Source organism: Sturnus vulgaris, chromosome 5, assembly GCF_052056855.1.
Source record: "Sturnus vulgaris isolate bStuVul1 chromosome 5, bStuVul1.hap1, whole genome shotgun sequence".
In the NCBI taxonomy this organism is placed as follows: domain Eukaryota; kingdom Metazoa; phylum Chordata; class Aves; order Passeriformes; family Sturnidae; genus Sturnus; species Sturnus vulgaris.
Window position 1 is genome coordinate 15569183 of NC_142247.1, and position 23045 is coordinate 15592227.

Here is a 23045-nt window from a genome sequence, read left to right on the forward strand (position 1 = left end):
GAAAGTCTGAGGATAAATTGTGAAGATGTCTTTGAAAGGATGAATCACGTGTATTTTTTGAGCAATATTCAACCTTTGAGAAACAAAACATGAATAAGATGTGAACGTGAAAAAGAACTGCATTGTAAAACTAAGTGATAAGCTATCTCCTTATGAATAGGAAAAAAAGAGATTTAGCTAGCTTAGCTGAGAATGGTGTATTTTCAAAGAAAAATTTAAATAATTTTGTAATGGGGATCTATTTTTCTGTAGTGCAGTTGAAGAAATGGAATAATAAGTATTTTTCTGTTCTATTTAATTACACTCGTCCATAGTGGCAGGAAAATAAATTTAAGATAATTTAAATAAATCTTTGTCAAAAATAAATAAACTTTAATACACACAGTTTTTGGTACCTACAATGAGTCTGTTGATATGAACTTGCTGAGGTAACAGTCCCAGTGCTGCTGCCACTCCTTGGCGAAATATCCGAAGCAATGTGATATTCAGCTTGTTTACATCCATTTGCAGTGTCTGAAAAACAAAATCAGTTCAAATGAACTCCTTGCTCAAGACATTTAGTTCTCAAGATGACTGATCTCTGGGGCTTTTCACTAATTGTTGTTGGTTTTTTTCCTTGTAACAATAATCTGTGCAATCTATGTGCATCACAATATATAATAAGTCCAAAGGTACATTTAAGTACCTTAAATGGTGTTCATTAGCAAAGTACAACCTTTACCCAACTGCACTCAGAATGGGTTCCAGATGGTTTTGTCTTAATTCCTTGGACAAGTCACAGTGTTAAAGATAATGCAATTACTACCTTAGAAATGAAAGTCAAGCATTAAACATCAATGCATCCTTAAAGAATGAGATGTTGAGTTTGTACAATGAAGATTCTTTTGGAATATTGTCTTAGCATATCCCCCTGAAGGTGAAGAATGAGTCAGACATAGTGAAATGATAGAATTTTAATTCTGATTAGCAGTTTCTGAGATCAGAAATGAAGCATTCTGGATACATTCCCCATGCTTGAATTTCCTAAAGCTTCTTCATGCAAGTCACAGGATGAGACAAACTATAGCACTGAAGCATTTTCTTTCCCTGTGTTAGAATCATAGTGAAATTTAGAAGTTTTCTCAAGTTCAGATCCTTTTTGTGAAGTCAGTGGAATTTTACCCAAGAAATAATTTAGACTCAAATTTTCTGTGTCCAAGAAGACCCAGATATTGGGTCTTCACATGATGCCTGGTAGACAGTACTTCCCTGTTTTCTGTTTCTTTGCTTTCATGTCCCTTGTGCAGACAATATGTAGTGGAGAAGAGAGGAAAGATGACTAAGTCAGACGGCCACAGGATTCCAGTGCTTCTGGTAACTTCTGACTTAGGAAGTTACTAAGTTCTGCCTGAGCCAGTTGACTCGAGATAAAAAAGATTTTTATTTTAAATTTCCTATCCAGAACCATGGGCCAGCTTGTTGCTCTGAGGAACCAAGCAGGTATTCTTCCTTCCTAACCAAAACTGCATAAACAGATGTCATATCCATGGTCATATATCACATTGGGAATATGGTTATGGTTTAGAAAGAAAGGAAACATTTATCTCAAAGAAAGACAACATCACACATTTTGACTGTTGTTCTTTATCGGTATTTATAAGCTATAATGTAAAACCATAAAATATTTACTTTCCTTTTCCACTATTGATTTGATTTTTCTGTCGGTACAGATTGTTTTTCTTTCTTTTCCTCGCTTTTTCTCATTTTTTGACACTATTGGGATTTTTGGGTCTTGTTGTGTGAGATCTGCTTTTACCACATAACTGAGCTTTAATTCAACCAGAAGTATTATATGATTCTTCCACTAAAATACTCTTTGTACCCTGGTGTGATCAAAATGCAAAATCTTCTTTGCTTTACATCTTCTTGAATTAGACATCCTCAGTGGTTACAAAACTCCTCCAGCTTTATCGCTGAAATAGATGTCTTGAGAAGGGACATTTAGGGGTGTAAAAGATGTGAGCACTTTTCCTTCTTACCCCAGACTGACTCAAGGAACACCTAACAAGAATTGTTTTGGAGCTTTGAAGCTGTCACTACACCGAGACAGCCTGGTGTGAAGGTCTTGAGTAAATGAGAAAGGGACTTGCTCCTGAAATAGAAACACTGCCATGAGGGTCCCTAGAGATCCATCAGGATGGCATAAAGAGTGTCCAAGCTGGTGACCCTGAGTTATGGGGTTAGTAATAACTGTTGTTACTGAGCAAAATTAGCAGGCCTAAAATCAAAATACATTCATTTAAACATACTTGAGCCAGGTATTTATAATACATTGATAGAGCCATTGTTAAATAGGTGCTAAGACCTCACTGATCAAGACATGAAAATGAAACAGCCAGAAAAATATCCAGCTTCAGAGGAAACAGAAGATCTTAAAAAGCCTGTAAGTAGGTAATACACTTTCATAGATTTAGTATTTTGGAATTATGGTTGATCATATCCAGGGACAGTAAAATGTGATGAAAATCCTTTATCTTCAGGAGAGTCACATTTCCATCTACCAGGTCTGAGTTCGGTCCACTGTGTCCTTTAACAAATATTTATCCAATGCTGCAGTGTGTGTGTCACTCTAACAGCTACGTTGTCCTATGTGGTCCTAGGGGAAGCCTGAAGACCCCAGCTCTCTGTAAGTCTGGCATCAGCCTGCTTAAAAATCCCACCTGGCCTTCCACACAGAGATTATAGGACCCTTTTAGATAACTTCCTAAGTGGATGAGAAGAAATTTGCCCTTAAGCCTTATCTCAGGATGCATCTTCTGCAGCTATAAAGATTTTTTTTTTAACTTTTCATCCCAAAAAAACCCAAGAAATATCTGAGGAAGAAGCATCTCACATTGATTATAAGAACCTTGCTTTGCTGTCCACTGAAGGGATCTGCTTCTCCTTTTCTGCTGTCAGTGTGAATTTTAATTCCTTGGAAATTTTAGCAAACATTAAGTAAGAGTATTACAGGTTATCTTTTGCTACTTCAGACAGCACAAGGGAGTGCATTTGGCTTTTCCTGTCAAAAGGAAAGTAAGCAATCCAGAATCTGTCATTTTAATAATGGAATTTCTAACTCAGTCAGTGGAAGGTAACTTACATAAAGGCTTGATAGAATCCCAAGATCTCTAACTGTAGAGTGAGGAGAACACCACAAATGTGCTCTGTGCTCTCTATTATCTTTTTTTTGGTATTGTATTCATAGAAGCATAAAGCAGAAGTGGACTAGATTGGAAATGTATTAAGTTCATTATACTGTGGCCAACTCTGGGCACTTATGGTAAATAACAAGAACAGGGCAAGATTAGAGTCTTCCAAAGTTCCTTCTGACAAGATCACAGCTAATTTATGTCTATTCAGCACAGGCAATGGGTCTCCTCAATAACAACGTTATCAGACTGGTCTGGGATGAAGGCAACACTTGGAGGCATTATATTATTGACTCTGGCATGTGCCTCCTGAAGGTGGCTGAAATTTAAATCTGAGGGTCTGGTGTAAAATTGCCTTTCTGCAAATTCTTAAGCATAACAATTTTTGTTGAGAAAAGTTAGTCAGAGGAAAAAGAAAAGAAAGAATATAGAAAAGAGAAAGGGAAAAGAAGCCTTAAGTGTTTCTATCAGAAAAATTTAAAAACGTTATTAAAATTTAAATATTTTAATATTAATGTTCCATTCTGATGGCATGCCTAGATACTGATTTAACCATAGTCCACAAAGGTAAAAGATTAGGATAGGAAACTGCTAATGGATGAAGTACAAATGCACCAATATCTGTACTTAGATAAACAATATAAAGTGTCATTATTAAGAGAATCACTCCAACAATGAAAATCTGACCAGCCAGGTTATAATCACAAAAATGAAATCCTTGAGTTCTAACACCACCTGCAAAAAAACATGTGAAATTAACCCTTGCAAAGTAATCCATCTAAATAAACAAAACAAAGCATCAACATAGATATACAAGACATGTCTTACTGTGTTCCTCTAGCTGCTCCTTTTGCTATGGAAAAGAAAGGGCTGAAACATCCCAGTAAAACAGCACTAATCCTTTACCTTTGCTCATCTGCAGTGTTTATCATGGATTGCAACCACCTCCCCAAGGAGGTTATAATTTAGAATCAGCTGCCTCTGTTGGCAATAGCGACTTGTTGAGCCCAGAGGCGAACACCCTGTCCTGCTCATTTTCCTGAGCAATCACCGACCTGGATATTGCAACTGTGGCGACGGTTTCCAGTTTCCTCTGATCCAAGTAAAAAAGGCAGCTTGAAGTGAAGGAGTTTTCTCCTGGTAGTGGAAAACTTGGGAAGACAGTTCCAGAAAGGGAAATTCAGTCCCAATCGTTCACAACTGACATTCTACAGGGGCTTTTAAATAAAAATCTTCATGTTTAAGGGACAAAAAAAAAATCTCTAACATGAAAGGGAATGTGTAACATAGTCTGAAATAATATTTTTAGGATATTACAATAAATCATAATTTGCCAGATCAGGTTCTGCTTCTCAAGAAAAAATCAGAGAAACATCTCCTTCATACATTTTCCTTATCATCAATTATATCCTTTCTGCAATGAGCTTCAAATATATGATTCCATTTCTATGCATTGTCACTCCCCTCAAAACTCCTTCTGATCCTACCACCAAAGATGTTTTCTTAAACCTCTAGCTAAACTGATTATGCAGAACAAAATTAATCAAGGAAAAAGAAGATTAAAGGCCTAAGTATACATCCTAACAATATTTTAATGAAAAAAAGATGAAAAATTAATAAAAAAATTATATATGCTTTGGAATTTTACATGCTTAAAGGCCACTGGGTAGTGAGTTTTATTTTGCGCTAAAACAAAAATTAAAATAAACACACTGATTTAGTTAAGCCAAACAAGTGAGAAAGCTCAGAACAGACTTTTCTTACTTGCCTGTGCTCCATTTATTTATATATGTTCTTTTAAAAACCAACAAAAATGCTATAAAATGTGCAGATTTTCTGCACTAGAGCAAATACTGCACTATGGCCGAGCTGTGGGTCCCTCTATCTGAGCACCCCAATTTGCTGCCTGCACAGCAAGTGTCTGCAGTTCATCAGTGTCACAGCGTTTTATCCTGTCACCCTCATCAGACAGCCTCGGCTCTACAACCAAAATAAGGATGTATTAATCGGGGGAAGTTGAAATGTTGCAGATGTATTTGTACAGTTTTGGCGCAGGACTACAACAAACATGACAAAAAATTGTGAAAATGCCCACATTTTCGTTCTTTTTCTCTCCCTAAACACATTAGATTTTCCTTCCTGTCGCTGTTCAATATTTGAGATTGCAGCTGCACTGGGCATCAGGCGAGCCTCTTTGGCTGGCTCAGGTGCCTCATACACATCCACAGAATAGTTTTGCTTTCTAAAATTATGTGAGTCACATGTCACAGCAACTTCAGTGTCTCACGTAGTCCATGAATCACATGGGAGGCAGTATATCCCTGGCCAGCATTATGCAACTACAACAATGCATTTTGCCAAGTGCCACTCCAAAGGGACTTTGCCCTAAGCCAAACTGGTATCTGGGGAGCATTCACTTCTCTCCCATTTACCTCTCTCACTACCATATGATTTTCTCCAGGAGGAAAGACCTGCCCTTTTATGAGGTCCACATTAAACTTTGAATTATGTCTGTAAAAAAAGATAAAATTCTCATGAGTATAAAATAAATTATTCCTAGTGATTAATTAAAGTAGCTTCCCATTTCTCTGTATCAGCAGTTGTCTGCAGTGACCTACTCAAACTTCCATACGTAATACATTTGTGCTAAAACACAATATGATTAGAAATACCAGTCTTGGGATATTTAAATACTTCCAATGTCAGGGAGCAATAGTAGAAAAATTACAGGCATATGTTTGAGTTTATAAGAGCCAGTGAAAAGCAATGAGAAACACTCGACCTGGAACATGCTTCCATCTAAGTCATCCATTTTCTAATGAGGAGACCCTGAGGCTGCAAAATATGCAAATCTGCCAAACAATCCCAAATACCACATGTAGACTGCAGAAATACAAGTGCTTGTCCAAATAGTATTTGGGTGTTTGGAAAATGGAACTTTAAGTTGGTTCTGTATAAATATTAGGAAAAACTGATAGGAATAGGTTACTTTGATTGCTTCAGTCCTCAGTAGTCCAGGGGAGTTTAGTATATTTATATGTTGCTTTTGAAGATGTGACAATGTAGAATTTCACTCACATTTTTGCTGGGGAAAAAACCCAACCCACATCTGTTATGAAAAAACTTTGTTTGAAGTAAGCATAATATTTCCTGGAATTATGCATTTCTCATATAGTATTGAATAGCAATTTTGGCTCTTGATCAATTTTTCATGAAAGCATATACATTTAAATATTTATGTGTGTTATTAGCTCTCTGAAATAAATCAAAGACAGAAGCAACACTGATGAGAAATATAGGGTTAATCCAATTAGTCCAGACAGTTGTATGGTCTCCCCTCAAAGTGATTTTCAAGTGAAAGTTCATTAAAATATGAGAAAATGAAAATTTGTAAATCAAAGGAGCCTTTCCCACACTGTGATTAATCCACAGATTTTACACCACAGGAAGTTGCAGAGGCCAAAGACTGAAAATTAGGTAAGAATAGGGCTGAATGCTTATATGGGTGTTGAAAGTCACTTATGTCCCTGGAAACTGTACAGAAGACATACTACAAGCCTTGTCATACAGTTGACTATCATACTTCTATCTATCAGAAACTAAGCTGAACCCTAGTGCAACAACAGAAGAATGTTCTCAGTCTGCTGTTGCCAGGTATGAGTGCTGCCCATCATCCTGGGTTTCATTCAAGTCCTGTTTGCATGGGTAGGTACGAGCTGAAGACCCTAGAGACTGCTGCATCACAGGGTTAAAAACACCGTACCAGCTGCTCAGGTGATGCCAGGGCACTCCACTGGCATCCACTACTCAGACTGGCAAAACTGCCCTGGAGGTGGGTGTGTGATGACTAAACTGGTTTGCCTCAGCTGTGTGACAGATTTACATTTCTTTTTCCAGGGAGAAGAACCAATTTCTCAAATGAGATCAGCTGATTTGATCAATTCTGTAGGAAGCATCAACACAAGAGTGAGAAGTGTTCCATCTGTGAGGCCTGGCCCTTGGCCACGATTCCCTCAATTCCCTCACTGAGCTTACTTGCTCTTGGGCAGTGAGTCAGTCAGCTACAGGAAGACTTTATGACCTTCATTGATGATTGAAGTGTTTGAGAATGAAATTCAGCCTACTAAGGATAAGGTTTGTTAATACCCGTCTTCAAGAGGTGCACTTTGATTTCTCTCAGTCCTATGTTTTGCATTAACCTCTGGGCTTGCAGTCTCTAAGAAAAGAGCCAGCTCTTTCAGTGTGGTGTAACAAGGTAATGTGGATTTACTGATCACATCTAATGAGAAGATGCAGAATAGTCATCTTTATTCCAAAGGAAATTTCAAAAGGTATGTTATTTCATTCCCCTGGCTTCTGAGTTGTGTGGGTCATTGCTGTACCACAATGTGAGGTGGTTAGTGGGGTGACAGTCTGAAACCATGTGTAACACTGTCCCCACAATGCTCATTGTACTCACTCCCCCTTACCTCTTTCCTGTGGTGTCATTAATGCATCAATCATTAATCATATATTTGGAAGTCAGAAAGTATGTACAGGTTCCAAACTGAATGCACTGCACATTTGGAGAAACGACCATCCCACAGCCCCTACAAATCAGTAGGGGAGTAACCCTATTCAGAGCCCAGGAAAGTTAATAGCACCTTTCCTGGGTAAGGGTGTTGCAGAAGCCCATATCCTAAATGCCTGGGATGCATGCTTGCCATTGTTGAGGGACTGTAAGAGAGGGAAGGAAAAGTTATCTACTGTCCATGGGACAAAAGTTTGATGCAGACTCACCATTAAATAATACCAATACCAGCAGGTCTCTGTACTGTGGGAGCTCTTTGGAAGGGGAAAGGAAAGGAGCAGGAGACTGCAGCAGTTCCTCTTGTTCTTCATGGCTATTTAAAAAAATTTGACAACTATTTAAAAATATTTAACTGGGAGCACTTGCAATTACTGCCAATTGATTACTAGTATGGATGAGAGGCTGAAATGTTGCTATGCCTCTGGCCTTAGCAAGTCTGCCTCAGTTATATTGCTTCAGTTCTATGCCTATAAATGGGAATAATAGAACTTGATTCTTATATTTTAGTAAGATGGAGGTCAGATATGTAGAATACAACTTTTCAGCGTGTTTCACAGACAATTTTAATGTTGCCCCAAAAGTTACTTCCTGTCTCTTTTTTTTTTTTTTTTTTAATAAGGAGATGCATTTCTTCAAGGACAGGGATTTTCTTAATCACAACTATTTCAGTTTTCTTAAAATAACAGCTGAATTTCATTTCAAAGCTCTGATAGTTTTCTAGGCTTTTTCCTACATCCATCCACTTCTCCCTGCCCTCCTCCCCTATGGCAGACAGTTGCAGAGGACAAGATGATGGAAAAACACAAGACAACACAGAGATTTGGAAACACAAAGAGAGCTAGGAGAGCTCAGCTAAACACTATTTCAACCTTTTTGTTCTTTGAGAGGCATGTATAATGAGCTCCATAAAATTGTCCTATCTGTCCTTATTCAATATTGGCAAAAAATTTATTCCCTGCAATGCAAAAGAAATTCATGGTGCTATTATGTCCAGTACAACTTTTATGCACAGCATGATTGTACCAGTCACATCCTATTTCATCATTCCAAAGTCAGCTGTAATCCTGAGAGCAAACAGATCCTTTTGAGCCTGTTCAGCAAAGCACTTTAGAACATGTTTGGTTTTTTCTGTCCAATTATTAAACTTCTAGGTAAAGCCAGTGTAAAGTTCTAAATGCCAGAAACCCAGTATTGTTTCTTCTGCTCTTTTTGTAAAACCCTCATTTCAGCTATTAATTCTGTCCAATTATTAAATCTCTAGGTTGAGCCAGTGTTAAGTTCTAAATGCCAGAAAGCCAGAAAGTATTGTTTCTTCTTGCTCTTTTTGTAAGCCATTATTTCAGCTATTTTTTTCTAAATGATTTTTAGTTACTGAAGTTTGAATTCCCATTACAACTTTGTATAATGGTACTTAATACAAAAGACAGTCAAAATGCCTTCTAGAAAAAAGATGGCAGACATAAAACCCCACCCCAAAACCATCCTTTTCTTTCTATCTTCTGATAAAATTTTGTCTGTAGCAGGCATGGATATAAACATATATCTAAACTTACAAACTAATGAAGAACAAAAGTAGAAACATAAGATAAACAGCAACTTCCATATCTTTCAGGAACTGATGTGGCCAAAAGACTTGCACTGACTTGTTCATAATCTTTCTCTCTGCTTTGAAAATCAAAGTAAGATTTCAGTACTGCTGACATCCTAACTCTCTCATGCATTTATTTTCAGAGACAATTTTTATTGCTAGTTTCAGATGAAGAAAATCTACCTGAACTCAGACATAATGGGAATGTTATATAAAGAGGTAAATGCTTTCCCTTTTTTCTCATAATCATAGTTCTCTGCAGCTCCTGGGCACAGGAAGAAGAAAATTTGAAATACATCTGGAGAAAAAAAAAAGACCCTTAAAATAGATTTGACTCAACTGGAATTGAGGTATTTACATACATGGCTGTTCTTGTGAGATTCCTGAATAAGGCTCATACCCCAGGGCAGTCTGGAGTAATGGTCCAACACAGCCAAGGCTTTGAAAGTAAGAAGCAATTCTTAGCCTTCAACTCTTGAGAGATCAGAATCTCATTTTCAGGAAACAAATGTCCTAATACAGGACAAGATTTCTGACTCAACTATTAGAGATAAAGTTTTCTAAAATGGCTTTCAGGCTAATTTGGGGGATTTTTCTTTAGAGGGGACTCCACTTGTGAGGTCAAAATGAAGAAATTAGGTCAAATATGAAGCACAAATATGTACTGCCCTGTACTGTTGGATGTTATGCCTCTAAAATGACAGGGCCTAATTCATGGATCTTTGTTCTCTGTCCTTTATATTCAGACCAAGAGACCATTCTGTGTCCATCTCTTTTGAACACATCTGTCAAAGCCAAACTCAGATATTTAGAATGAGAAGAATGCATTATTTTTTCCTTTTATTCCTAGAATTGATTACCTTTAAAAGAGCATATTGAAAAGTATTTGAATATAGTCCTCTCATTCTCAGACATACACAAAAGAAAAACAATTCATAATTCTTTTAGTGAGAAATAGCAGTTACAGATTTGGAGCTTTTCTTTTCTTTTCTTTTCTTTTCTTTTCTTTTCTTTTCTTTTCTTTTCTTTTCTTTTCTTTTCTTTTCTTTTCTTTTCTTTTCTTTTCTTTTCTTTTCTTTTCTTTTCTTTTCTTTTCTTTTCTTTTCTTTTCTTTTCTCTTTTCTTTTCTTTTCTTTTCTTTTTTCTTTTTTATATTCTTTCTTTCTAATATTATTTAAACATACAAGAAGCAAACTCCCAGATACCCCCAAGTGACCAAACCAGTGCTATTTGTTTTTTGAGGGGTTCTGCTTCTCCATATGAATGCCACAGGTGTACCTTTATGCACACTTCCTGCCTCTTTCCTGCACTCTGGAAATCCAGGAGATTCCCAGTGGTTCTGTGGCTGCTGTTCTATGCAGGCAGGAAGAGATGCCTGTGAAGAAATACTCAGCTTCACAGATACTGAGTGTAAGGCTTGGATCCAGAGCAGTATCTGTTTTATACCCTTCATCTCTAAACAAAAGTCCTGCAAGTGATGGCAAGAGGACTTCTATACCTCATTAAAAAACCCAACAAAAAGGACATCTACCTTATATCCAAGGAAAGAGACAGCAATGGCATCTGTGCTTGTTAATAAAAGGCTGTATGGCTTCTATTTTGGTTGGTATATAGACAAAATGTATGGCCCAACCTACCAGTGGAGTTGTGTTACTTCAACAAGCCCACAAGTTAACTGGAAAAACAAAATGAAACAAAAAGCTACAAAGCCTCAGGAAAAGTGGAAGAGCATTACTTAAATTTGTATGTTCATGTTACACTTTTTTCATAGTATCATGCAGAGAAAGACAGGACTTTCACTGGAGACTATGGTTATTGTCTATTTTTTTTATACATAATGTCTAACTGATCTTTAGCTTGTTTTGAAAAAATATCTCAATGATCTATCCTTTAAGGTCTCATTCCCATTTGCTATGATAAGACAGAAATCCATGTTGCAAATGGTCCTAATCAGCAAAGATTTCTGGGAAGAAAACCCACTGACATTATCTCAGTGAAACACAATTTCCAGAGAGACACCGGCTGCACACAGCAGGACACAGATGTGCCAGGCCTGCACAGCCTCTGGTCAGTGCACAGGAAGGATCTCAATGGATCCAATCCATGCTGGATTAAACATGCACTGTATTTTCAAAGATGTGGATGTGAATTTACTGGAGAGCTTTAAAGAGCTTTATTTCCTGTGCTGTCCTCACTTCCCACTTCCCTGCTGTGTTTTATCTTCTCTTCACACCATGCTGACAAATCATGTATTTTGGAAGCTTTCATGTCCCATCTTTTACTCCTCCAAAAGACAGAGATATCACAGTGTTGTGCAGCAGTATAAATGTATATATTATATCCATTCATGGCCTCTCCTGTCAGCCCTGCACAGCAGAGGCTTTATCATACAACTCAAGATGAGGATGCAGTCCCACTTCACCACCCAACAGGATGGCAAGACAGAGTGCCAGAGGAGTACATACAGCAATAGGCTCAGCCCCATCTCTACCATAATTTTACTATCATGGCTTTGCATGCAGCAAATTGCTCTATATCCAGAAACCATCATTACACTACAAAGCAGCAGGGTATTGTGTTACCTCAATGAAAAATGTGGTAGGTTACTGCAAATGGGGTACCTGATTGCCAACATCATTAGGGCTGGCAGGGCTCATCCTCAGCCTGCCAACAAATCTCCCTTTCACCTTTTCTTTGAGTTAGAACTAAAACCAACAAGCATGCCATACCAGCCTCATCATTATATTGTGTCTGTAGTAGTGAAGGAATGCTCATTTCACTACCCAAAACAGTGTTGAACAAAAATAATCAATAATCAAAGGAATAACTCCATGCTGCAATGAACAAAGAAACAAAAGATTAACTAAATGGCTATTCCAGCTTCTCATTTCTACAATCTTCTCCCCATTAAATGTAAAATTCCCAGAAAAACTTTCAGAAATTGCCTGATTAAATGTGTGAAGGTGAAAGGACCTGTGTTCAGCAAGAGCTCACCTGCCCCATGAGGACTGATGCAGCCAGCTCCTGCTGAATTCCTTGGAATGCATTTCTTCAGAGGTATTTTGGACAGCTGACCTAACCAACAACATGGGTTTCTAATACACAGAACTGTTGCTATTTGTAGAATCATCTCTTGGTCATCCATATGGTGATTTTATTTCTCCCTTTACAACTGCATACATCGCATTTCTTGGGTTGGGTCTTTTTTCAGGCAGGTACAACATGGTCCAGGATGCTGCTGTTTTATCTGTTAAAGGCAGAGGTGCTTTTATTCTTTCTAAATAATTTCAACAACACCATGAAGGTTTATGTCATGCTCTGTGACAGAGAGAGCAAGAATTCATGGAGAAGGTAAACTTTAGCAAAAAATAGTAATTCTCAGTTTACATCTGTAGTTCTTTTCATATGGAAATGTAGTTCTTTTCATGGTTCTTCTAACAGGGGACTACTAATATTCATTAGGTCTGAATAACCAAAAGTACACCAAGGTCGAGTGTTGCTTATCTTAGAAACATGAAAAAATATGTAATGTCAATGCTGTAAGTAAAAAGATTTGGACACCCAACACAGAATTCTGGCCAACATCCCTTGCTATCTCTTTTTCTGGGTTTTTGGAGATATTCTTTTATATTTTATGTCAGAAAATCTTAGTGTTCTAACCCTAACAAAGGTTAAAAATTTTAAGATATATATAGATTTTGAAGTACAGAAACAGTAAACTTCCCATGTATCATTTATAAAGACCACAAAATCTGAGTTCTTTTTATGTACTACCTCCTTTCATAGAGTCACAGAATCATAGAATGGCTTGAGTTGGAAGAGATCACAGAATCAATTTACACAGAATCAACCCCCTGCCATATGCAGGGACACTTTCCCCTAGAACAGGTTGCTCAGAGTCTCATTCAACCTCTCCCTGAACATTTCCAAGGAGGAGGCATCCACAATTTCTCTGGACAACCTGTTCCTGTGCCTCACAGAGAAGAGTTTTCATTTTGATATCTAATTTAAAGCTACTCTTTCAGTTTGAAGCCATTCTCCCTTACCCTGTCACCACATGGCCTTGTAAAAAGTTTCTCTCTATTCTTTTTGTGAGCTCCCTTCTGGAAGGTCATCCTGAAACCTTCTCTTTTTCAGGCTGAACAATCCCAATTCTGTCAGCCTTCCCTCACAGGAGAGGTGCTCCATCCCTCTAATCAATTTGGTGGCTCTCTCCTAGACCCACTCCAACAGGCTGGTGTCCTTCCCGTGCTGGGGAACCCCAAGCTGTTATTTTGTGCTTAACCGTGTGTGTTCTTTTCTGCCTGTAGCATGTGTTCTATAAAGAATCTTCTGTTTTATTAAGAACTACTTTTACAGTGAACTGACATCATAATATATTGTATAGCTAATATACAAAACACAAGACAAGCATTTAAATTATTTGCATAACCTGAATGAGATGAGAACTTCATCATGTCAGCTGAATAGTGTCTTTCTTTAGCTAATATAATTTAAAACATATTTGTGATTCATAAGTCTTTTAAAACTAGACTGTAATTAGAGATTCTAAGGTCAAACCTTGCACCTGTGAAGTTTCAAAATTGAATTTAAATTTTGTATTCTGTTTCTTCTGTCTTCTGAACTAGCAATTCATATAGAGATTATATAGATCATAGAGCAGCTCACAAATGAGAAAAAATACATTTTCAAAAATATTTTTCAAAAATCAATGAATAAATAAGAATATCTTCAATTTTGTAGGAGTCCAAACACATTTAACCTTTAACTTAAACAGCCATTCTGCCATTTATGTAAGTAAAAATTCCAAATTTTCATTCAGTGACTCAAATATTTTAATTTTAATATTTTTAAGATGGTTTAGTAAAAGAAAGTAGAATTGACAGCTACATAAGAAAACTGACAATTTTTGTTATTTAAAGATGTTTTTCACAAATCTTTCATGCAAGAAAGAAACTGCTAGTTGACAGTTTGTGTCCTTAAGGAAGATGAGTTTTTGGATATATGAGACTTTTTAAGGTCATATCTATCCTTAGGATATTTATGCATACCTGTGTATTCAAACTTCAAGTACAATTGAACACATGTAGAGCTTTAATTATTAGTAAAGGATGTAGTTATTTACTTTAGATTGAAGAAGTGTTACATCTGGTAGTAAAGAGAAGCTGCATTGCCATTCTTGGTTCAAAGATGAAATAATGTGATGAGAGCTGTTTCTAAGAAGCAATAACAGACTGCCCTAGAAACTTAGAAAAGCAGAAAGAGAATTGGGAATACAGACCTAATGTCATCAATCAGCTTCCATCCCCCATGGGAATTTTACACTCAAACATTCAATGTCCATTAGGTAAACTTGATGAAAGGCATCATTTCTCGCCCAAAGTGATATTTGTACTTCTGTAGTGCCTTTAATTTGGGTTTTTTTGGACATGAGTTTGCTTGCATAAAAAGGTTGTAAATCAGCACTTCCTAAAGAGCCTTATAATTAATATGACCTTAAGCTGGGTTTGCAGTGCAAACCTATTTGCAGGCTGCTTGGAATTCTGACAACAGTGACCATGGCAGTGGCAGTGCTACCCCAGCCTAAGGCTCTTGTCTTACATATCCTGCAGATCTGGAAAAGGCAGTCTGCCCATGACAGCTCTACCTTGTAACAGGTTCTGCTGAGTATGGCCACAAATGAAAGGGAAAAAAAAAACCTTTAGGAGAAAAAGAGAAATACTTTGTGAGCTACAAATACAGTCTGGCCCTCCAGGAAGCCTGCTGTCCTCCTTTCAAACCCAGAGTGCTGATATCTGGACATTCCCCATTCATGAAAACCCAAAGTGCTTCCTCTTGCAGAAAATGGTGACGTTTGTGAAGACTAGAAACAAAAGAATAGAAATTATGCTGCCGCAAAGAAGGATAATTCTTATTGCTTTAGATAACCATATAAATACTGTAAAGTCTACATGACATCCTGGGAAGTCCACATAAAAAAAAGGCCACATGAATGGCTGGCAATGCCTAAAGGAAGACAAACTATCAATGGGTATCTAGGGCCAGCAGATTTAAATATATGTGAAGTGTTTTTGTTTAAATATCAACGGGGATACATATTGAGATGGCAAAATTTTCTAGAGAAAAGAAAGAAGGAGATTCTAGGTATCTTCTGAGGGTAAGAAATGATGTGTGTTAGTAATTTGATGTATATATTCTATTCCAGAAGTAATCATATTGGACTAAAGAGCAAATAGAAGGGTAAACCTGCAAATATGCTGGAACAGATGATCTCTTTCAGGAAACTGCTTGTAGCAATTTTGTGCCAGTCAACATGCTTATTAGAGGTCTGTTGAGTCACATGAAGTCATACAGAAATGTGATGATATGCAAAAGCATATGCAAATGCAAAAGGTTGGAGATAACTCGGAATCAGGGATCAGGAGGTAATTAGGTAGGTCAGACACACTAGGTGATTCAGATGAAGTTCACCTGAACATCATGTACTTAATATGACTAAACTCAAGATAATAAAAATCTTGGGACAGCAAGTTTACCTTCAAAGAAATATATTTTTAAAAGGAGTGATTCATAAAGTGAGTCAGGGTTCATATCCAATAAACAAATGAACAGATACTTCCAGAAAAATATGGAGGTGTTATGTGAATACAATCCCTATTTAACCTCTGAACTGACTGAATGATGTACAGCCACATCAGGGAGGTGGTAAAATTCAGTTATTATATCTTTTATCTCGGTAATCAACAGAAAAAATTACATGCATGCTGTCATTTTCCGCCACTTTTCAATTCATTAATGTCTCACTCATGCTGGTGATCAGGACCAGGACCATGACCATGACTGCACACATTCACATGCACACAGCTTCTATGGGATGTAATGATTTTGTAATTCTCCAGCTGCTTCCAGTTCTGTAAACACTTATTGACTTTGTTTCTACTAATGAGCTGAGACTTACCCGGTGACACAAAACACCTGAGGGGCAACCTGCACAGACTGCAATTAACTCTTGGTTCCTGTTTCTGTTATTTAATTAGTAACATCAATTTTGAACACTACACATACTGATCCCAGAACATACACGCAATTACCAACAACCATTAAACCCTATTTTCTAAATTACATGCCACGGATAAATGATTTCAAAATATAAAAATAATGTAACCAAAACATTTTTTATGCTGTGTCTCTGTTAGATAAGCTTAATAGTTACTCACATTACATGATTATTCCTACTTCTGTCTAGTATCAGTGGACCCAGGATATAATGATTTCATAAAAATTGTTCTCCTCTGCAGAAGTCTCAGAATGTGTTTTCCTACAGAAACATATAAAGATGCAGAGTGTGCATAGAAGTGAGTTCAGCCCTGGGAATACTCTGTACCTTTTGCTATTCAACACAGATATATGCTGAAGTGGGTAAAGTGTTCAGTGGCTATTCAGGGTTTCAACATCTCTGTTTTACTTTGGATCCTGTTTCACCTGCCTGCAGCTAATAAGCACTTCACAGCTCTTGGTCTAGAGCTGTTAGGCATAGTCCACATATGCATAACCCTGAATACTGAAGTGAGTGTCTATGCCAGAAAAAGCTCTACTTTCAATCCTATGGTTATATAACATAGGAAGCCTGGAAACCAGGTCTATGCCTACAGGACTGAACTGCCTTCTATGTTATCAAGATGAAGAAAACTGTTTCTCAGGTTAGCTCTTGCCCTTGCATCCCATAGAGTTTAGACACTGTAAATCAGCAATTGCTCCAGGTTTCTGTTGAGCCTGAAATAAGCCAGATATGGGGAAGAAGTACAGATGTCTTTAGCAGTGGCAGAGGTTTGATTCAGGCAAAAGCTCTAGGCTTCTGCTGAGCTGAGCTGACTATGATGGTGAACAAAAGGGATTGGTATTCCCAATGAACTTTAAATAGATGGAGACCCGTGGTCAGGGACCCATTGCTGCTCACACAAGCACCAAAGTAAACATTATTTCACCACTGTGCAGACAATGGCTCCAAAGCAGGTGCTGGAACTTGATGTGGGATTGCTTAGACTGGAGAAGAGAAGGTAGAGGTGCATAATTATCTGGTAGGAGGGAGCAGAGAAGACAGCTCCAGGCTCCCCTCAGCACTGCCTAGTGACAGGACAGGGAGGCAATACACAAACTATGTGAGCTTGCAGATACTGAACTCAGTAGCAGCGCCCCAGCAGTTTCTACAGTACAGACTTCAACCCTAAACCTGGCTTCATCCATTAGGAACAGGAGAGCACATGGAAGCTGCAGGAAGGCTACCTCCTTAGGTATAGTTATTTTAAAAAACCTGCTTTTTTCTCCCATAGAACTTGCTAAAGTTCAAAGCACTCTTGCAGAAGCTGTTAGATTTGGATAAGTTTCTGAGCCCAAATATGATTTAAAGTTTACCCAGTGTTTCTGGGTGCCTTCTCACTTGCCCAGTGTTTCTTTATGGCAGGGCCATAAAGGTGCCATGCAAGTACATGATTTCAGGGTTTTCCTGCTTGATCCTTTCTGAGCGAGTACCTTCCCTTTCTAGTTCATGAAATATGAAATTGAACCTAGATCTAGGCTGCTAAAGACAATTGCCTATGCTGATGCTTGTTCTAATTCAATCATTACACCAAGATTAAGTCTACTTTGTTGAACAGAGTTACTATCATTGCAGGGCAAAACATAAACATTTTTTTTCTTCTGTAAAGGGCACATTTAGGCACACAGAACTTTTGGACAAAGGATGAAGAGTCATACAGGATGTGGTTTGAAGACAAGAATTCTCCATATATGATAAAAGCTATCCCCTTATTTTGGTAGTTTCATCTTACTCTTCCTTGCCCCCTCACCAGCTGTTATTTTTCTGTATATGAAATGCATCCAAACCATTTTACACATAGAAAACCAAAAAAACCTCCAACCCCAAATCAAGTTAAGAATAGAGTAATTCAAACATATGACAACACGATATAAAAAAACCCAGTCACTTTAGTCATTCAAATGATAAGTCAAACACCACATTGTTAGAATTTAATTAGCAGCCATTGCAGAGATTGACAAATGGCACAATGGAGTGGAAAATCTTGGCTGGGAGATGATAACAGAGCTGTAGTGCCTGATGTTGTCTATCCTCTCCCTCCACATCCTTCATAACCTCTAACAACATATGAGACATCTTTCAAAAGAACATTTCTGTATCTTTAGAACAATTTGAAAATTACCCATCCACTAACTTTGAATGTTCAAAGTCCTTAGAAAAGGATACAATAATTTTATGTACAATTTACTCATCCATATTTTCACATAATTGCAAACTATTTCAGAGCGATTAAGGTGGCAACTACATTATGTCCCCAACACCACAGTGTCTTTGCAGCATCAGGGCCTGATAAAAGCTTTTTCAGCCATTCAGTACTGAAAAAATAAACTTTAAATGACATAAAATAAAATATAAGACCATTAAATCACTTCATTCACTCAGGCTGAGGGCTGCAGAGTACTCTGCTTAGCATGACACATGGAGACTTTGCAACTGGAATTTATTAGGGTAATGCTGTTTAGATTACTGTGGGAAATCACTCGTGCTTTAAATGTATAGAAAATTATTCACTAACTATATCAACATATTTGCAAAAAATATAAAATGGACGGGATAAAATGTGTATTATCTTACTTTACATAAGCTGAAGTAATAACATTTTTTTTTCATTTTGATGGTGTTTGATAACAGCACTCCATCATTAGCATGTATCTTTGTTATGGACTTATTATCACTTAACTCCTACTGCTCAGCTGTCTCTCTGTATGAGGTACATGGAACATATACTAACAAATTCATCTCTGTAACAAATAGGGTTTTCTTTCTTCTGTCAGTATCTTGGTGGGAAAAACACAAGGTTTGAGAGAGACAATCTTCAGAAATAAGTTGATCGAATCATAAAACATGAATTGAACAGGGAGAAGAGTTGAGATATTCTTTTTTTAGCAGCGGTACAGACCTTCCAACATTTAAATTAACACGACAGATGCAGGATGAGGAAAAGAAAAACAAGGAGAATTATTAAAAGAGTGAGAGATTTAATGATATAACGATTTGATTTAATGATATAAAAATTAAATAGAACTCCTGAAATGCCTTGTTTTTCTAAAACTGCAAGGTGTGGGAGGAAAGTGATTTGTGGCAAAAAGTTTCTGCCTCACTGTGACAGGAGCCTGTGATTCACAGAGATAACGGTGAGTACCTTTCATCTAAAAGGATGTTTAAGTACATTACAAACTGATTCACAAACTATACACAGAATTAATTATACAAAATTCTTCCATTTATCTCAGAAATTCAGCTATCAGTGGGAGAACAAGTAATGAAGGCAGGAAATTCAAAGCACATGCTCTCTCACCTCTGTTCTCACAAACCCACCCTCTAGGTTTTCCAGTGAATCTTTCTCTTTTTCTAATGGTCATGGTGACTAATGACCTGCAATAAAGGCAGGATGTTTAAGTTCTGCAAAACAGAGCTCAGCAGGCGTACAAGCTGCCCTCTTTTCTGACACATTACAAGTAACAAATGACAAACTGTTTGCCACATCCCCCCAGTTTGCTTTCTGCCACCAAATAATAGATGCCTGCTGTTACTGATACCATGACAGCAGTTATCCTTCCTGCTCAGGTGGAAGAGATGTACATTTTGGAGGTCAGTATTTATTTTCCAGCCCTTGCTGACTGTAGGGCTGCAGAAATACTCAGTGCTTTTATCTCTCTGACAAACTGCATCAATGAAGCAAAGCCATAAATTTTGACTCCTCATTGAAATGAAGATTAAAAAAAATAAATTAATTGCTACTAACCGACATTTTCCACTTGCCATTTCACATTTGGACACATACAGAAAAAAATAAAGACAATGAAAAAGTAGATTTGGTTAACGTTTCCACCTCTGCAGAAAGAGCATGGCAGTCAGAAGTCTCCATGGGAATTAAAGGATGTAAGGTCTGCCACTCTGCCACCCTTGTGGCTCTCTCCAGGCCTGCAGGAGGAAGGAGCCCCCAGAGGGTCAAATGGCACCCTTGGCAAAGGAAATCCTGATTTCTCTTTCAGAAATACTTTCATTTTATATAAAGCACATTCAGTCAGTAAATGGTAGAAAAACACATTCTAGCCTGGTGGTTAGGATGCTTACCATGCTTGAATGCTACAGATGCTGTTCTAGCAAATTGCCAATTAGTTCAGATTGGGTAAAAAATTGTCAAGGTAAGGCAATGAAAACAACCAATGCAGAGACCCAGAAAAACAGGCACTAACTTAAACATTCAGCTCTAGAATACAAATTAGTTTCATATCAGAAGGACTGAACTTGCAGGAAAGAAAAAAAAAAAGGGAAAATCTGCATTAAAAAAACTAGCTTTTACTATAAAATTTCTACTTCATTTCAAGATAGTACTGCTAACTTGAGTACTCCCTTCAGGTGAATTATAAGAAGTCTCTGAATAAGACCTGAAGCCAGAATATATTGACTTCTCTGTTGTTACTTAACTTCAACACTATTATCTCAGCAAGAAATGTCCCTTTAAATTTGCATGCTACTTTTATCTATTATCTTTAATTGCCTGGCTCATTTAAATTATTAGCCTATGATATTCTGGGGATATTGAAGAAGAATCTCTTAAAACAGCAACTGTGCTAAAAAAAACCAAGGTTTCCTTAGTAGTCAATTCATTAAAACCACTTCCTGTAATTATTTCATCACTTTTGACTTTGTTTTTAAAAATGTACTTTCTGGACTTACAAGGTCAAGAACAATCCCCCTCCAACATGAATGAACTTCAGATCTTTCAGAGTAGTCTTCCTGAGTCTTGCAAACACTACTATTTCTTTGGGAAACTGCTACATTTATTTTTTCAATAACTGAATAGTCATTATCATTAAGTACAGCTAAAATTTTACTTTCTTGCGAATATATTGAAGTCAACGTGCCCACATTCCTGTGTGTATTTTAGATGTCAAAACCCATCCTTCTCTTTAGCTGTTCCATAAACTCTGAGACCAGTCTGCACAACATTCTTAAACTTCTCCATATAAAAAATGAGAATGCCTTAAACAAAAAGAAATGTCAAATGAAAACAACACAGATGATGTTGTGATGATCATTTTACCCCTACTGAAGGAAAATTAATCTTAAAAAAACTGAGGATATAGTTCCAGAGTTGTCTGCTTGCTTTCATAATGTGATGTAGAATCTGGTCTTGCCACTGGCTTTCCACACATTATCTGCCACTTTGGCTACACTGAGATTGAAAGATGAGATTGAAAAAACAAAAAAAGATCCTTTCCTCCATGACTCATGAAATCTGCTCAGATAATTTGGTCTGTTCTTTGGATAGTGAAAATGGACATGGAACCATTGATCAGAGATTGCTGATTTACACTGGGAAATCCTTTTTCTTCAGTCATGCTAAAGCACAGACCATCTCAGTTAGTTCTAGGTCAGTGGGCAAAGGCACTTTCTTCCTTTGTTCTAGACATCTTCATAATCAAATCTTTTAGTGTTGATTTAATAAAAGGCATTAAAAGGAAGCTCAGACGGTGTTCTAAAGGTAAAGGTGAAAGATTTGACAAGTATGGTAATCTCAGATATGGGTCCCTGAGTGGTTTATTTACTTCTATCAAAGTTCTCCACTGTGCATTTCCTCTCTGGGCTTACCCCAATAACTTCAGACATCCTTTCTTTTTCAGCTGCAAGTGCCTGACTCAAGCTGCCAGTTCTGTGGGCTACTTCTTGGGCAATGTGTGGGGTTGTTTATTGACAACTCTAATTTAGAATTTAAATCATTTTTGCATATGTCTCCTGAAGTCTACTGGTTTCTGAGCTAAGGAATAAGTAAGAGGCTGTTGGTGGATGATGTTACACTACATGTCCTCATGTAGCCTCATGGGGCTGAATCTGTGCAGGGCTATCATCTATAATGTAAAAATAATATCTAAATATAGATTTTAGAGGAATGGGGAAAGGCTTTTCTTTAATACCCTTAACAGTGATTTAATAAAAGCAGTGTCTCTGAGAATAAAATGACACTTTTACTTAAAAGAGAGCAAGCAGAAACTCAGAACATCTTGCTAGATTCAATTAAAACCCCACAGAGGATGCGATTATAAAAGAGTTATAGACCAGACAAGCTCAATTTCTTCATAAACTGAGAGGAAAAAACAGAGGAGTGATTTTTCAATTAGTTTCAGAACCAGTTTGGAAGTTCTCTAGGAGAGGAAAAGAACCCCTCAACTGCACTGCTATTACACTGAGCCATACTGAAATGATAAACGAGTTACAAATAGGTGTCTGAAAATAGATGTACCTGTTAGGTCACCGGGCTAGATTTGTTGCCACTGTAATTTCTCTGAAGTCAATAGTGCAATACAGACATGTAATTCATTCATCATATTTTACCATCTAGACTTTATTTTTTGGGATGATCAGACATATTGTGCGTGGTGGGCATATGGTGTAGTTGCAAACCAGAAGATCTGCCCTGAAACTATTTTTGGTCATTTCCCTCTTTCCTGTCACAAAATCAGAAATCTGTAACAACAAATACTTCACTGAAAGGCTATGTCTACTGTTGTAGCAATTATGCTGAAGTAGCCAGGAATATTAATTCAGTACACACACTAAAAATCCTGTTTAGCATTTGTCATGACACTAGATGGTACTGGCAGTTCATAAAAAAAT

At 37.3% G+C, this 23045-nt stretch overlaps 1 protein-coding gene across 1 annotated transcript in view; it reads right to left on the reverse strand.

The window, feature by feature from the left end:
* The window catches only part of PTPRR (protein tyrosine phosphatase receptor type R), a 136952-nt gene that overhangs the window by 68229 nt on the left and 45678 nt on the right, over positions 1–23045 (reverse strand). The window contains exon 3 of the mRNA XM_014879615.2: positions 400–513. Coding sequence (XP_014735101.2) covers positions 400–513 — 114 coding nt within the window. The remainder of the gene's footprint in view (positions 1–399; positions 514–23045) is intronic.